The sequence below is a fragment of the Paramisgurnus dabryanus genome, chromosome 17, assembly GCF_030506205.2.
Source record: "Paramisgurnus dabryanus chromosome 17, PD_genome_1.1, whole genome shotgun sequence".
Taxonomy (NCBI): Eukaryota; Metazoa; Chordata; class Actinopteri; order Cypriniformes; family Cobitidae; genus Paramisgurnus; species Paramisgurnus dabryanus.
In genome coordinates this window covers 10209258-10228234 of record NC_133353.1, presented here as the reverse complement: position 1 = coordinate 10228234, position 18977 = coordinate 10209258, and the positions used below count along the sequence as shown (strand labels likewise).

At 36.7% G+C, this 18977-nt stretch overlaps 1 protein-coding gene across 4 annotated transcripts in view; it reads right to left on the bottom strand.

Annotated features, from left to right (window-relative positions):
* Positions 1-9312: 9312 nt before the first annotated feature.
* The window catches only part of hspa12a (heat shock protein 12A), a 56461-nt gene continuing 46796 nt past the window's right edge, over positions 9313-18977 (bottom strand). For all 4 annotated transcript variants that reach the window (XM_065244906.2, XM_065244909.2, XM_065244908.2 and 1 more), the window contains 4 exons: positions 17832-17936; positions 17447-17705; positions 16286-16389; positions 9313-15304 (listed from right to left, as the gene is read on the bottom strand). In XM_065244906.2, the coding sequence (XP_065100978.2) occupies positions 14673-15304; positions 16286-16389; positions 17447-17705; positions 17832-17936 (1100 nt within the window). In that variant the 3' untranslated portion in view covers positions 9313-14672. The remainder of the gene's footprint in view (positions 15305-16285; positions 16390-17446; positions 17706-17831; positions 17937-18977) is intronic.

Genomic DNA, 18977 nt, shown 5'->3' with positions numbered 1-18977 from the left:
GCTAGCATGATGCTAACATGAATTAGCATGAAGCTAGCATGATGCTAACATGAATTAGCATGAAGCTAGCATGATGCTAACATGAATTAGCATGAAGCTAGCATGATGCTAACATGAATTAGCATGAAGCTAGCATGATGCTAACATGAATTAGCATGATGCTAACATGAATTAGCATGAAGCTAGCATGATGTTAACATGAATTAGCATGAAGCTAGCATGATGCTAACATGAATTAGCATGAAGCTAGCATGATGTTAACATGAATAAGCATGAAGCTAGCATGATGCTAACATGAATTAGCATGAAGCTAGCATGATGCTAACATGAATTAGCATGAAGCTAGCATGATGCTAACATGAATTAGCATGAAGCTAGCATGATGCTAACATGAATTAGCATGAAGCTAGCATGATGCTAACATGAATTAGCATGAAGCTAGCATGATGCTAACATGAATTAGCATGAAGCTAGCATGATGCTAGCATGATTAGCATGAAGCTAGCATTATGCTAGCATGATTAGCATGAAGCTAGCACGATGCTAGCATGATTAGCATGAAGCTAACATGAATTAGCATGAAGCTAGCACGACGCTAACATGAATTAGCATGAAGCTAGCACGACGCTAACATGAATTAGCATGAAGCTAGCACGACGCTAACATGAATTAGCATGAAGCTAGCACGACGCTAACATGAATTAGCATGAAGCTGGCACGACGCTAACATAAATTAGCATGAAGCTAGCACGACGCTAACATGAATTAGCATGAAGCTGGCACGACGCTAACATGAATTAGCATGAAGCTAGCACGACGCTAACATGAATTAGCATGAAGCTAGCACGATGCCAACATGAATTAGCATGAAGCTAGCACGATGCTAACATGAATTAGCATGAAGCTAGCACGATGCTAACATGAATTAGCATGAAGCTACCACGATGCTAACATGAATTAGCATGAAGCTACCACGATGCTAACATGAAATAGCATGAAGCTAGCACGATGCTAACATGAATTAGCATGAAGCTAGTCCGATGCTAACATGAATTAGCATGAAGCTAGCACGATGCTAACATGAATTAGCATGAAGCTAGCACGATGCTAACATGAATTAGCATGAAGCTAGCACGATGCTAACATGAATTAGCATGAAGCTAGCACGATGGTAACATGAATTAGCATGAAGCTAGCATGATTTATTATGAAATTAGCATAAAGCTAGCACTAAACTAGCATGAAGCTAGTATGACTTAGCATGGAGCTAGCATAAGGCTAACATGACCAAAAGACCCAACCCCCATGTCTCTATGATTTTCGGATCCAGAGATATAAGGCTTTGTTTATTATGTTGCTAGGGTGCTCATATTTGGTTGCTAGGGGCGTGGCTTAATACCTCAATAAGAATCCTCCGAGACTGATTGGATGCCTGAGTAAAATGAGCCCACCCACATGTCTCTGTGACACTGTAAAGCGAAGATATTCCATCTGGGACGCTTTTATTCCCTTATATGGGCATGTTTCCTGCCCCGTTATAAGTCAATGGGGAATTTTGAGGTCCTCTTACACCCAAGGGGTACAGCTTACACCCCAATGTGAGGTATGTTCTCACAGTGCCTGCCAGCCTCTTGAAAAGTGGTAACCCACAAGTTTCTACAAATTTCTCGCTTGCAGCTATGACCCGTCAAAGTTTGTCGCAATGTTAAGTAAATGGGACTTTTCCGAAGTTTAATGTCCCGTTTTAGGAATTCTGTAAGTCGGATCCCGTCAAAAAGATATAGCACACTTCTTTAGACCAGTCAGAATGTCCGTGGAAAATTTCGTGGATGTAGCTTGAAAGCTGTCGGACGAGTTAGCCGCAGAAATTTTAGTCTCAGAAGAAGAAGAAGAAGAATAATAATAATAAGTTTAAATACAATATCAGTATGTTGGCTTTGTCAAGCCAACATAATAATAAGTTTAAAAGCAATAACAATATGTTGGCTTTTTCAAGCCAACATAATAAGTTTAATAGCAATAACAATATATTGGCTTTTTCAAAGCCAACATAATAATAAGTTTAAGTGCAACAACAGTATGTTGGCTTTCTCAAGCCAACATAATTATAGTTACAAGTGTCAAAACAGTCAAACCTAAAGCCATTTTTCACCACCCACTGAATTTTACAGTACAGTTCGTGAATTCAATAGCACTCCATGAGCCCACAGTTAAAAGATTGTAAAATCAAGAGTCTGTGTTATGGTAAAATAGCATTAGTGCTTATTGATGTTATGATTAAGGTTGATTCACTCTATAGGAAACCAACATATATGTCTCCTGTCCATTAGCTCTAGCGTGTTTCGTCTTTCTTCTCATTGAGAATCCGTTTAACACCCACATTAAAAGCAGTTACTGTTGTTCATCTGAACGTCACACATGTGACATGTGGGTGTATGAGCCGTCCTTGTCCTTGCTGTCTGTGCGATAGGGTCGACGTGACGCGAAACATTTCTCTTTATTGACGCTGACAGAATTTCTGTTGCTTTTGTGCAAACAGCAGTCAGATTGGGCTCGAAATTACACGTTAACGGTCGTCTGATCCTTTTCACGTCTCTGCTCAAAGTGCAAGCCCTCTTTTAACATGTCACGCGCATGAGTGTCATTTCTAAAGGCTGCTCGAGTGCGTACGCGCATGACGTCCCGTGCCGCTCTCTGCTTTATAAAGTCCTGATTGCCTGCTCATTGTTTTCTCATTCACTTGTTTGAATACCCAACCTATAATCAGAGCTGTAAAAATAAGGCATTAAAAGGCATGCTGCCATTTTTATGGTGACACTAACAAAGTGGATTTCCATTCATACTGACTTTTTACTCATTTAAGCCATCAAAACTCACAATACCCATCAGAACAATCTACAGGCTTCGGTTCAGAGTGGAAATGCATTATAGTGTTAGAATCTGAAATAAACCACGGCAAGTGAATGCTCTCAAATACACACTCGTCTATCTTTCTGTCACTCTTTCTCTTCTTCTTTTCTTATTTCTGCATCACGCACAAAGCTAATGATAACACAGATCTCTGATTCCGGCAATTACTGTAGTTGTCAGAATAAATCTCTAGATGACGGCGTTTATGTTTAATGTCATGAATAGCTGAATGGAAAGTTTGAAAACAAGCTTTGGTTTAGTATGACCCGGTTTTGCTAGTTCTGGTATTCCTATTAATCCTGAAAAATATGTGTTAGAAACCTTCAAGGTTGCTTCTTTAACTATTCACTTTTTAAATGTTCTTTATCACATCGCCCATCACATACGTTGCTACATTGGCACAGCAGGTCTCTTTATGGTAAAGTTATTATGTTTGCAGATGACACTAGGTTATACACTCACCTAAAGGATTATTAGGAACACCATACTTATACTGTGTTTGACCCCTTTTCACCTTCAGAACTGCCTTAATTCTACATGGCTTTGATTCAACAAGGTGCTGAAAGCATTCTTTAGAAATGGTGGCCCATATTGATAGGATAGCATCTTGCAGTTGATGGAGATTTGTGGGATGCACATCCAGGGCACAAAGCTTACGTTCCACCACATCCCAAAGATGCTCTATTGGGTTGAGATCTGGTGACTGTGGGGGCCATTTTAGTACAGTGAACTCATTGTCATGTTCAAGAAACCAATTTGAAATGATTCAAGCTTTGTGACATGGTGCATTATCCTGCTGGAAGTAGCCATCAGAGGATAGGTACATGGTCAGAAACAATGCTCAGGTAGGCCGTGACATTTAAACGATGCCCAATTGGCACTAAGGGGCCTAAAGTGTGCCAAGAAAGCATCCCCCACACCATTACACCACCACCACCAGCCTGCAAAGTGGTAACAAAGCATGATGGATCCATGTTCTCATTCTGATTACGCCAAATTCTGACTCTACCATCGGAATGTCTCAACAGAAATCGAGACTCATCAGACCAGGCAACATTTTTCCAGTCTTCAACTGTCCAATTTGGGTGAGCTCATGCAAATTGTAGTCTCTTTTTCCTATTTATAGTGGAGATGAGTGGTACCCGGTGGGGTCTTCTGATGCTGTAGCCCATCAGCCTCAAGATTGTGCATGTTGTGGCTTCACAAATGCTTTGCTGCATACCTCAGTTCTAACGAGTGGTTATTTCCGTCAAAGTTGCTCTTCTAACAGCTTGAATCATTCGGCCCATTCTCCTTTGGCATCAACAAGGCATTTTTGCCCACAGGACTGCAGTATACTGGATATTTTTCCCTTTTCACACCATTCTTTGTAAACCCTAGAAATGGTTGTGTGTGAAAATCCCAGCAACTGACCAGATTGTGAAATACTCAGACCAGCCCGTCTGCAACCATGCCACCCTTAAAATTGCTTAAATCACCCTTCTTTCCTATTCTGACATTCAGTTTGGAGTTCAGGAGATTGTCTTGACCAGGACCACACCCCTAAATGAAGCAACTGCCATATGAACAGGTGTTCCTAATAATCCTTTAGGTGAGTGTATTTAATACACTTAAAGTGATAGTTTACCTAAAAATCTAAATTCTGTCATCATTTACTCACCCTCATGTTTTTCTAAACCTAAATTTCTTTTTTCTGTTGAACACAGAATATACATGATGATAACCACACTTTTAAAGGCACCCACTGACCTCCATAGTATTTTTTTTCTACTGTGGAAGTCAAAAGTACATGTGGTAAGAAAATTACTGTATAGGTATTTTCTTTTGATTTTGTCCTATTTGCCCCAATAAAAACAATGTCAGCCCGTAACTCAGTATTTAAGGCCCTTGTATCAGTTATATGTGGGTGTTTCTTTTATATACACAAATAATCAGACAATAAAATAATTACAGGATTACCTGATAGAGGGGCGAGCAACACATGCTTTAAAACACTAAAATGTGTCAAGGGCCTACTTTTGTAGATCATGATTCTGTCTGTGACAGAGCTGCATGTGGGTGGTACCTCTAAAGGGGCATTTTCAGAGCGATACCCTCACTATCACCGTAGCAACCAGACAAGTTCTGGTGATCTCACCTCTTTGATAAGCATCCTAAATACATTCCTCTTTCTTTTTCTCACTCTCTCACACACAAACACACACACACATACAGACCCTGTCCTGTTTGAAGTTGAGTGGTCCTCCAGTTGCTCCTCTGTTAAAATAACACACACACACACACACGGTACACCCCTGTTGAATGATTGTATAAATTGAATCAGAAGTGCTTGCATTTAGACTCATATTCAGATGGATTTGGATCCTCAGTGAGGGTGCTTGAGTTTAACTGTAATTGCTGGGTTTTTATAATAAAATCCTATTATTAATACTTACCTCCCGCAAATGGGCGGTGACTGCTGAGGATTATGTTTTAGTGGTGAGTTGAGTACTCTTAGTGGTGAAAAAAGCACCCACAAATGGACAGCGAATGTCCATTTTGTCCACTGAATGTCAATTTGGTTGTGTTGTTAAGTTGAGGCTTAGTCTTGAAATTTCGGTGAAAAAGCTGTTGTTTGTTTAAATTAATTATTATATTTATATTATTAAAAACACATTGCTTGAAGCACAATGCTTGCAGGCTCAAAGTACTGACAATTCATATAGTTATTAATAGATTAGCCACTAGGGGGCAGTGGCGACTCTTTAAATTTCTGGGTAGAATTGATCATAAAAGATTTTATCTCGTGGATTGTATGAAATTAGTACCTATTCATATTCAATTTAGATGTGCAAATATCTAAAGGTTGGTAGTTTTTGTGTTTAATCTTATGCTTGATTATATTACTACACTATGGTTTTCTGTAGCCTATCCTAACAAAAACCTTGGTTTTACTACAAATAAAACCAAAAGGCCAAATTAACCATATTTTTAACAATAACAATGGTTTTTGTAGTAACTTTCAGAATATATAAAGAATACCATAGCCATTCCTAACATGTTTGTCTGTGTGAACATCTTTTGTGCTCGAAGAGAAATATAATATCGATAACAATATGACAGTACCATATTGTGTGTATGTGTGTGTGTGTGTGTGAACCATTCCTTTAAATCTGCTGACAAAATAAACTTTTTGGTCATTTATAAGCTATTCTTGTGCCAGATAACATTATGGTTTATGGACAAATGTGGCATTTTACCCAAATCTTGGCTTTAATTAATGTCTATTATAGTTCAAATGTTGTTCTGCAACTCAGTAATTTATAGACACTGAAGTCATATTCCCAAAGGCTCAAATATGCGTTTAAATGAGCTATACTCTTAAATTTCAGTTGTCCAAGTCTTTAGAGGACCAAGATGTCCTTGATAAAAAAAATCCATCAATTATATGCCTTCCCTATAAGAAAACAGTGGCATTTATCTTCTGAACTGAATCGCTCATTCTTCACAGGACACAAGAGTTAAGTGGCCACTTCTGAATATAAAAACCTCATTGAATAGAACAGGTTATGGTTCAATGTCTCATACATTATAGCTCATTGCTGACGTACCAAAAATGTACTCCAGGAAAACAAACCAAAAATGAAGGACCCTTTTCCTTCCAAAAAAAAAGGGGAAATCCATAATAAATTAAAAACGGCTTTTAAACTCTTCAAATCAGGTGTCATTATGTACTTTAAGTTGAAGTGTCAATGACTAAATGAAAGATTGTGAGAACATTGCTTTTATTCGAATATAGAACGGTAGCCTTTACAATGGCAAATAACACTTTGCAATGAAAAGAATATTTTCAACATAGATTGGTGGATATAGAATAAGTGCGTTGTTGAATCAAGGTCTCTATCTGAAACCATCTGTATATGTGCAAAAAGAAAATCTGATATTTAAGCCTGTTTAGCAAGTTAGATGTGAACTTTAAGTTACAATGTATGTGTTATACTGCACTATATTACAATATACTGTTAAGAGCCGTTCACATTATAACAATAACTATTAAAATATAGTTTTACCAATTGTAAATAAAACACACCATAACTATAACAATAAAGATACTGTACAAGGAACAAAATCATTGGGCGGCAAGTTCCTGGTAAATTTCTGTAAACTTTCCATGGGAATTTAATCTGGGGAATTTCGGAAATATTCCAATTTGGAAACATAACAGGAATTTATGGGAATTATTTGGAAACTATATAATATACAAACATTAACAAGAATCCTGATATTTGCGCTCATCAAGCTATGGATTTATTTGATAAAAAACCCTTCAGAAATAATTCTAATATTAATGATTTCTGAAGTATTTTTGATCAAATAAATGCAAGGGGAAGTGAATGTGTGTGTGCCATTTTTAGACACTACTTGTTCTTAGTCAGTGTGTTGGTCTTTACAATGGTGGTACAATGAATGTTGTTGCACACTATAACTTACAGACAGCACAAGGACGTTTCAAACAAATTTATGTAATTTACATGAATACAAGATGGACATTTTGACATTATTTTGTGTGCAGGGGGTGTTTCCTCAATGGCCCTTCAGTAAGTGTGCTTTGTGCATGTGACTGAGGAATGTGCAGGGTAGTAATTGTTGTTTTTTTATCTACATTTAAGTTCCCTGAATGGGAAAAATATGATTCTGTGCCTAAGTAACTTAATAATTTGTTAATTTAGAATTACTTACATTTTTTTTTGTTATTTTTACATTTTTTTAATAAATTTAATTTTTTTGAGTACATTTCACTTAATTTTATCATGTAAAATCCACCCAAATTTGTAAGAATCAAATTAACTTAATAATTTTGTGTTGAAACTACTTGAATTATTTAAATAAATATAACTAACTAGGCAGTGGACTTGTACTTCCCAGAATGCTTTGCATGGGACTGCATTTGGAGAGTAAAATTAGCAATTAAACGCATTTTTTTGTGTTTTTAACAAAAAAGAAAGACTTGTTAGTGTTTAAGGTTAAAATATCTTTGAGATTTAGAAGAGTTTCTGTTTTGAGTTTTGTGGTTACCATCATTCAAAAGAGTGGTGCCTGGTATAGACAATAGGTGACGTGATAAAAATTATGGTGTAAGCAGTAACTAAAAAATTAGTAAATTCTACTCAAAATAGTTTAGCTACAGTTATGAATATAATTAATCTGAAATTACTTATAAAATATAAGTACACTCAATTGATAAATTATAAGTACACTCAACTTAAAAAATATATCTGGAGTTAAATAATAAAGATACATTTATTGTGTGCATATTTTCTTCCATAATTTTTGCATATTTTCTTATTCCCAGTTTATTCCTGCTTATTCCAGGAATTTTGCAACCCTTTTCCAACTGATAAATAATAAACCAATGACAGCCAATCAAATCTATTTGAATGTAAAGTGCACGCTCATTTCTAAGGTACATTACATAAAATTAGTGTCCAGTGTTGCGGTGAAATTCCCTTTATAATACTTTAATTTACTAACTTTACCAAAAGGTAAGATATTAGATTACACCACTGAAAAAATTATTCATTCAATTTACTAAATTGTTTTAAGGTAAGTGGTTGCAATCAATTTGTTTAAGCTACATTTAAACAAAAAATATTAGTAAAATACAATACAATAAAAAAACTTTTGTTTAAATGTAGCTTAAATAAATTGATTGCAACCACTTACCTTAAAAAATTGAATAAATAATTTTTTCAGTGTAGTTTCACTGGACATCTGCTGGTTATAGCCGCTATAAATGCAACAAGACCAGCATATTTGTGACATGTGCACAATTACAAACTTTTTTATTAAGGGAAATATGCAATATTACTTAATGCCATTGAAGGTAAATGATTATAATGTGAACGGCCCTTATTACTTTAACATAAGGTGTGCCACAAAGAAAACACAACACTCGATCTCAAACTGTGTTTGAAATTTTTGTTTTCATTTTAAATCTCCAAAGGTCCTCAAAAGTCCAAGTCATTTTGTATACATTAAAGGTACACTTCACCCATTTGCATTAAGCTTTGTATAGTTAGAACCCCAGTCATGTTTTTGAAAGGTCGTGCATCATTTTCTCAGTTGGCGCTGAGACAGGAGAAATACAGATTTCAGTGTTGCACTTCCGCTTCTTTCAATGATGTAAAAATCATCATTTTGCATCATTGAAAGAAAGAAGTCCAATATCTTTGTTGAGGGGGTGAGACTACAAACACCCCTTTTCTCGGTCAAATAGGCACCAAATTCTAAATGTATGCTACAAATATGACACACTTTCAATAAAGATTAATGTTTCTATGGGTGAAATGCTCCTTTAAATACATAAATATTTTAGGTAAAATTTGACTTAACCTTCCATAAACAAGAACCACAACACAATCATTCTTTGAAATACACACTTTTTATTGGGTGACAGTTTGGCTGTTAGTACTTGGCATTGATTGAAATACATTTGCAAATCGTTTTTTTTGTATGTGCATAATGGCAAAAGCAGTTACACTGTATTCATTGTATCCAAAAGAACCCAGTGGGTTTGTGAGTTTACACCGTGTGAGACTGCAAGCCTGCTTTAGCAGAGAGCAGCCATTTTTCATTTAAGTGAACGTCTAGGTGATTTTTAAGCATTTAAAGCACAACATCTAGTAAACGCTGAACTGTAGTTTCCATGGTATTCACACCCTTAGAAATGGCCATTTCTCATTTAGCTATGATATAAAATAATGCAAAAACATCATTTAAAATCAAATTCACAGTGAATTATTAGTCAATGTGAACATTAAACTAAATAAACTGTAAATAAAATGTATCTTTAAACTAAAATACAAAAAGACAAAATGACACAGTGCTCTTAATGTGAATTTACAAGCATATCATATCAAGAGGCTAAACATTATGGTAATAATAAAAAAATCATAAAGCTGCCCATGAACAAAGTGAAGAAAAAAAGCAAAATGTAAAACAAGGTAATATGTTTTGCAAACATTATCTGAGCAAATAAATGTGTGCTTATACACAAATCTGCACAGGTGGCTGTACAGGCATCTCACCTGCCCTATATGTGGACTTACACATATCATGTGATGACATCACATTCTTACACAGCCAATGACACAGCTGTGATAGCTTGATTTATTATCCAGAGATATATCTCTGTCATTAAACTATAATATTTAAATTAACTTAACCATTTCGTTTCTTTTTGGTCACTCATGCGAGTCGTGCAGAGAACGCGCAAATATTAGCGATTAACAATCACATGAGCAGCAAGTATAAAGAATTTACATTTAGAGATTATAGCGTTATTTTATGTGCAGCTTATTTCCATTTTTAATGAAATTACATAGTTTGATGGTGTTTTACATAGTTTGATAGTTTTACTACGGATCTCACCTTGCCAGTGTTTTGTTGGAATTAAGTTTTCCTCTGAAAAATCGAAGTATTGTAGCGTGGTCTGTTTTTTTATGTTTAAGAACTATTTTGCATTTGATGCAAGGTGTTTAATCTTCCTCTGCAATGCAAATTTATGGAAAGGTATTTGAATAAAGCAGATTCTCCAAAAGCGTAATCAGATTTTTTCTTATGTATTGACACTGTTCATTTACACTCCCCCTCATGCTCAAAACAAGTTTTCATGTTGACAATCTAAAAATGTTGACTAATATTTTATAGAAACGTGATCATTTTGTAGCTAAAGCTTTCACAGACTTTACACTGGCAGAATAGCATGGTGGAGTATAGCTGGAACATCACAATGCAATATCTTTATTGCTGAAATTTTATAGCGTTGAATCATTATGAATGTAGTTCAAACCACATAAAGCTATTGCCTTTAATATGTGGTAGTGTATCATCTAATGTATGAGATGTAAGCACACGCAAACCTCACACTTTCATCATCTTTCAAAACCAAAACTTGCATAAATGTTACACCTTTTAGCTCTATTCAAAAGATGAATACCAGTAAGGTCTAAGGTTTTCAAGTCAAAACAGCAACAAAGGCAACTCAGAGCATATTTACAACTGGTAAGATGCGATTTGGCTGATCGGAGCACAAGTGGACGAGAGAGATGCATGTTTGTACACCTGGTGTATTAATTCATCTCTTTTGCCCACTTTCCACCATTTCTGTCCTGATTACTTCAAAGGGGGTTGGTCTATGGGCAAGTTATTAAGAAATGATGGGTAAATTAATTGACGCACACTAATATTATGTCTGCTGCTCGTGTTATTACACATGCTGAACAATGTTTTGTACATGTATATGTAAGGGCTTCTCAGATATTTCAGTGCAACTTTAACACACAAAATGAAACCGAAACGAAAGAGGCGGCGAGCAGACCCTTTTGTTTTAATAATGACCGTGCCAAACACTGTGGGTTTATGCTAGAAGTCAAGACTGATGAAAAACATTGTGCTTTGTACATTGCAAGTAGGTCAGCGGGCAGAGAGGAGCCAGTCTTTTGTGGCTGCGCGACCACATGAGCGTTCACACCACAAAAGCAATCGGGTCAAATTAGTTTTCGACTAAAATGGACAAGCACAACTGTTCACACCCTGTTTACACCTGTATTTAGCGCTGATTCACTGTGATCCAATCGACCAAAACGCATCTTAATATCAGGTGTAAACAGTGCCTCATACAATCGCTCAACTATTTGAATTTGGAATAAGGAAATTGGAATCTGAGCTGAATATATATGTATTGGATTTCACGGCATTACAAATGAATTTTGTTTTGGTTTAACAAAGTTCAGACTGGGGTTAAAATAAAGATGAAAGGTTTTACTCTGGTTATGGCAATAATCAGGAATAGAATAACTAAAGGGTCTTTATTAGGGTTTTGTGTGGGAAGGTTTTGGTTAGGTTTAGATTTGGGTAAAATTAAGATTCATATGAAGGCTGGTGAGTGTAAAAAAACACACATGTGTCCTGCATACACACACAGCCTACGAAGGCGCAAATGCTAAAACAACGCTAAAAATCTGTACAATATCTTTAAATACTGTATATACAGAAATAAACATTTTCATATTCTTCATGATAATTCCCTAAATAAAAAACAAACAAAAACAAAAGATCAGTGGCTTCCCTTTCTAAAAAGCAGGAATAAAGGCAACTAGCATATAGCGATGGCTATCATTTTAAAACATGTTGCAGGTGCAGCTACAATTCACATTCTAGGATTTATGCGTTCTCATTTAGCATAGAGCAACATACTGACCGACTATATGAAAAGATTTGAAATATGAATATGAAAAGAAATGCCACCCTTAATCGCTGTCTGTTAAACATTTTCCTGCTCTCTTTGTTGACAAGCATGCCAAATGAAGGTAATGTAACAGTCCTGAACTCATAATATGTGCCTTACATGCACAAAACGAAGCATAAAAACATAACAGTTAAGATGATGAGCCATACAATGTGAAAGCATACCATAAAAGTTATAGTCCTGTAGCACTAGGTGACAAACTTAAAGGATTTGTCACAGGCATTAGCACCTTTAGGGATAAACATCCTGCAAACAAACATTTTCCTAAACAGTATTGTGTCTCGTTTTTTTTGTATAAAAACATCTAAACATACTACAATAGATTTTAAGACTTGTTTTCAAAGAATATATCTTAACTTATGTACTTTTCTTAGTCCATTAACAAATTATTTAATCACAAAAATGGTCCGCAAATGTGCGTTTCATATATTTAACACGTGACCTTTCGACGTCATTACACTATTTTTCTTTTTCTCGCCAAAAATAACAATCATTTCGTTAGATAAGACCCTTATGCCTCGTTTGGAATAGTTTAGAGTCATTTGAAACTGCGTTGAAACTGCAACTTTAAACTGCATTAAAACTGTTAAGTGTTGGGGTCTATTAAAGTCCATTAAAATGGGATAACCAATTAGTAAGTAACTTGATTTACGATTTTTATGATATATTGTATAAATGAATTTATTTTATAAATTACTTATCTGTGCGCTTTATTATTATTAAATCCATGTGCCCTTAAAGGATTAGTCTATTTAAAATAAAAATCCAGATAATTTACTCACCACCATGTCATCCAAAATGTTGATGTCTTTCTTTGTTCAGTCAAGAAGAAATTATGTTTTTTAAGGAAAACATTCCAGGATTTTTCCCATTTTAATGGACTTTAATAGACACCAACACTTAACAGTTTAATGCAGTTTAAAATTGCAGTTTCAAAGGACTCTAAATGATCCCAAACGAGGCATAAGGGTCTTATCTAACGAAATGATTGTTATTTTTGGCAAGAAAAAGAAAAATTGCGTAATGATGTTGAAAGGTCACGTGTTAAATATATGAAACGCACATTTGAGGACCATTTTTGAACAATAAACTGACACAAAGACATTAATTAGTATCATTCGACATACAACAAAGTCAGAACGGTCCTCTTACTCCACACTTGTAAACACTGGGGCGTAGTTTTGCATACGTCATCCGTGACCTCTTGATGTGATGATGTATTACGTGAGGTCATGCTGGCATTTTTTTGCCAAAAATGACAATCGTTTCGTTAGATAAGACCCTTATGCCTCGTTTGGTATCGTTTAGAGTCCTTTGAAACTGCTATTTTAGACTGCATTAAAACTGTTAAGTTTTGGGGTCCATTAAAATTTGAAAAATCCTGGAATGTTTTTTTCAAAAAAACATAATTTCTTCTCGACTGAACAAAGAAAGACATCAACATTTTGGATGACATGGTGGTGAGTAAATTATCTTTTTTTTTTTAATGGACTAATCCTTTAATCTTTAAATCAAAAACCTTAACCTCCTCCCCTCCTCAAAACGACCTCCCTTTGCTTCCTGTCATGAGGAATGACAGGAAGGCGGGGCTATTGGAAACTGGTTTCTGCCTAATTTGCAATTAGCAACATGGTTCTATCCTCATGGTTCAAACGAAGAAATCAAGTCCCGCCCTACATTTTCTTTTCTCATTCAGAAGATGTTTCACTTGGATATACATCACGATAAAGAAAAGACGATAATCGCTATTTCAGTTACATGGTGGAGTAAAAACAGCTTGATCTAAAATAAAGTCTCTTAAAACAATCCTTATCATACATAAAGTGAATTTATGTTGTTCAAAGAATGCATATTAAACTGGTAACAAAATACTGCTTAGAAAAATGGTTTGCAGTGTACCTCAAGTTTGATCAGTTCATGGGACTTGTACTGCTCTCTCCTTTCCAAAAACCTTACATTTCTGAGATGATAAACACAAGAACCTGGCTGAATCACTGAACTCAACTGCTTTAAAGATAAGAGACCAAAGCAAAGCAGTACATTTCATTAGATTTCAGCCATGATGTCTTCTGTATGTAAGAGCGCTGTAGCTGCCATAACCTGAACTTAGAGCTATGCTGACTTCCTAAGTTAATACATGGCGCTGAACTAGCACAAGAAGCAACTCGCTGCTGTTTTGGCTCTAACCATGCAAATGTTCATCTCTATGTGCATAAAACAGCCAATAGGATACTACAAGCAGACATATAATCAAAGCATATGAATTTAAGTGAATGTACTGTCAAGACTTCCTCTCTCTATGATATAAGAAAGCTGAGTAGAAGTTGTGTACAGGTTAAGGACAAAACAAACTAAAAACATGAAAGGCACAACTATTAAATCAACTTTTAAACGATGTATTAGTTGAGACTCCAAACCTACGACCTTCATTTCTCTCCCTATTTGTATTTCTCTCTTCTATCATGTAGTAATACTATTGACTAAGGAAGTCGATGCTAGCTTTGACGGTGCGAGAGGTTGCCACATCGACAGCCATAGCTCTTATCTCAGTGTCTCCAAACTGCATAAGGGTCTGGATCTCTCTTCTTGCCACTGGACTCTCGGTACCGCTCACATCCAGCTTCAGCGTACCGCACTTCCTCACACCGGGGTCCGTGATAAAACTGACCGACTCTCTTTCCGAGCAGTATACGTGGATGACGATCACCTGTTGCGACGGCTTCGCCGGCGTGTAGCTGCGTTTGACCGTTTCGCCGAGCGCCACGGACTGATCTGCAGAGATGAACGTATCGAAGACGTCGGTGCACCAGCGTGTTCCGTCCTTCACGAGCATCTTCTCGGGTGGGTGCTTTCCCTCGACGAATCGGTTCAGGACGCCCACACCGTAAGTAAGCGGAGAGCGTCGCACCTTTATAACGCTGGGATCAAGGCCGAACAACACCGCACCCTTGAGAATGGTTAAGCCCACGTCATGGGGAATAATAATTCGGCTCCGCCCCTGAAGCATGTTCTGAACCGCCTGCTGCAGCAGAGGAGATTCAGCAAATCCACCCACCAGGAACAGGAACTTAATGTCGGTCACCTCTGGCCTGTCAAATAACTCCGCTGGAGGACAAACAGAAGAATGAAAGTTAAAGAAGAAGACCATAAAAAATAAGCGCACATTTATGCATTTGGCAGATTCAAGCTAGATACGTTTTGCATTCCCTGGGAATCAAACCTATGACCTTTGTTCTTCTAACACCGATTGAGCTACAGGAACACTTCATTTAATTGGTAATAATGTTATATAATTTTTTAAAGGAATACACCACCGTTTTTTCAATATTTTACTATGTTCTTACCTCAACTTACACCTATCTTTTTTCAATGCGTGCACTTTTAATCTTTGTACAGCGCTTCTTGAATGTGTTAGCATTTAGCCTAGCCCCATTCATTCCTATGGCTCCAAACCAAAGTTTTATTTTGTGCCACCATACTTACCCGTGTAACAAATCATGTAACAGTCTTTAAATAGGGAAAACATGGAAGTGTTTGATGGCTTCTAAATTCATCCCTGTTTGGATCCTAAGGAATGAATGGGGCTAGGCTAAATGCTAACACATTCACAACTTGGTGTATAAAGTTTAAGTGCACGCATTGAAAAAAGATAGGTATGTATTGATTCGACTAAAGTGAGGTAACATAGTAAGATATTGAAAAACTGTGGTGTTTTCCTTTAAGAAAATGTACATAAGCAAATGTCTTGTTTTTTACTTTAACAATCACAGCTGGGCTAAGGCAACGTGACAGCTGAGAGTTTCAGTTCTGACCCAGTTCTGTGTGCACGTGCTGGAGTATTTTGGGGACATCACTTGCCCTAAATATGTCTCCCAGTAGCTTATTAGTTTGTACAGAGCTTCACAAAATTCATGTTTAAAACAAGTATATAGGAATGAATTGCATACATTTGCATTATCTCTAACCTTTGACATTGCAAGCAGTTTTATTTTGCTAGCACCACGCGTTACCAATTAAGCTACAGTATTATGAGGCATACTTTGAATGTAAGATCCATTGTTTTAGTAAATCTGGCTTTGTACTCACTCAGGTGCTGTATAATGTGGTCTATAGTTGGTTTAAACAGTGCATTCATAGCATCCGGACTCATCCTCAACATGCCCTGTGATGACCACTTCACAAAGTCCACACTGGAGTGAGCACAAGAAAGATAAAAAGAGAAAAACAGAGACACATCATTAAAAAAATTATCCCAATTTAGCTTCTGTTGGAAGGGGCAAAAACTTGTTATTTTGTAGACTACTGGAAACTTTGATGTTATTGATTGTATAATATTAGGTTTTACAATGCTATAAAAGTCTGGGTGTGCGTGCTAATATCTAATATTCCAGCATGCACATATTCCCATATCGGTGCACTGAGAAAGCTGACTCATCAGATTGTCGGGAAAACAGTCCCGTGTGGGACATAAGACCTGAGAAAATCTATAACATGCAAGTTAGGGCCCTCTCAGTCAGGACTCACAAATTATTAGCCAATATTATTGTTTCAGGAAAGAGTCCACTCATTGTGAACCCATAAAATACAGTACCAGTCAAAAGTTTGGACAAAGCTACATTGTGGAATAATACTAGTTAATAGACATTGGGGTGGTTTCCCGGACAGAGATTAGCTTAAGCCAGGTCTAGGCCTTAATTAGGAAATATAATTAGTTTTAACAAACATGCCTAACTAAAAACGTTACTTGTGTGCATTTTGAGGCAAAACAAAGGGCACTGATATATTTTAAGATATGTCAGTGCAAGTTGTTTTCAGTTTGGACAGCTCTTACATTTATATATAAATAATAGATTCATGAGACCAAATACTGCTGGTTTGATCAACCTAAAACAAATAAAATCTAACTTTTGACCATCAAACACAAAAAGTGTAAAAGATCAGGCTGTGGTCAGCGGGGTAAGCGACCACTGTTGTATAAAAGCAATATCGCTCTCGTGAGATATAGCTTTTAATCTTATTTCATTACTTAAAGTGACCCAAATGAAACGACCCTGACACATACATCGACTGTACATTATCGTGCTTATTACATTGCCATATATATTAGAAATCAATAGTTTGTTATGAATAAAGATTCATTTTAAAAACTATTATTTGACAAATCCCAAAAACAACTACTATATTGTTACTATAGAAGTCAAGAATGTATTTCTCTATCTGTCTGCTGTTTACTTCCCCATCACTCACTTGCTTTTCCTCAGTGCATGCTCTACGCTGTGTCCTCTGAACTTTTTGTAGTAGTCGATGAAAGAGAAAGGCAGGTTGATGTTGAGTGGATTGCTTCGGTCAGGAGTTGCTGCCCTCTTCCGAGACTCAAACGCGATCATCAGATCCACCCAGGCAGCTGGACGCTTGATCTTAAACTGGTCAATGAAATCCTGCCCGAATATCTTACACAGGAGCTGCTCAAATTCATAATCGATCCCGATAGAGCCGTATGGCCCTCCTGTGGACAAGACAAAAAGATTTAATACTAATTAAATAAATTTAAAATGAAACATTTCGGTCCACTTCCTGACTTGAAGCAAAATGTTAACACTATATAAACAGCTTGCCATTAGAGAAAGCTTACCTGAGGCTTTATAAAGCTCCTTTAAGTGTCCCTCAGGAAGCCGTATCTGATGCACCGTCAGATCCACCGTCCCACCTCCACAATCCACGACCACATAACGGTCACCTAGAGGCAAAGATTAAGGGTTGTAAGATGTCACCAGGCAATTCAACAGGATGGAATATAGAGTATGCTGTAGTGACATTTTTACACTGTGACACATTTACAGAAAACTCTCAGTAGATGTTGGATTTAAGCAATGTCAGGCAAATAAAGTGCTTTTCCGAGATGTCAGGGGAATGGTGACCTACTTTCAGGGTTCATCGACAGTCAGTTGGTAAACCCAAAGGAGGAACGACTATATGCCAAACAGGGCTCAATAATAAGGATGATCAAACTCTCACTTGGTCTGAATCCCAATGATTGTGGATTGTGTTACTAATTACATTTTTTATCTTGATCCTATAATTGTTTAGTCAATTATTAGTCAGACAGACAGACGGATAGACAGATGGATGGACAAACCAGATAGACAGATTGATAGACGGATAGACAGATGGATGGACAAACCAGATAGACAGATGCATAGACAGAACAGATAGACAGATGGATAGACAGAACAGATAGACAAATGGATAGACAAATCAGATCAGATGGACAGACCACATAGACAGACAGACAGATAGATAGACAGACACATGATAGATAGATACAGACTAGATAGATAGACAGACAGACCAGATAGATAGACAGACCAGATATATAGATAGATAGACAGACCAGATAGACAGACAGACAGGCAGGCAGAAGAGACAGATAGATAGGCAGATAGATAAAAAGACAGGCAGATAGATGGATAGACAGACAGACATACAGACAGTTAGAGCGGTAGATATATAGAAATACAAGATAGAAAGACAGACAGACACATGATAGATAGACAGACAGACAGACAGGCAGGCAGGCAGAAGAGACAGACAGATAGATAGACAAATAGATAAACAGACCAGATAGACAGATAGATGGACAGACAGACCAGATAGATAGATAGACAGACCAGATAGACAGACAGACAGGCAGGCAGAAGAGACAGATAGATAGGCAGATAGATAAAAAGACAGGCAGATAGATGGATAGACAGACAGACATACAGACAGTTAGAGCGGT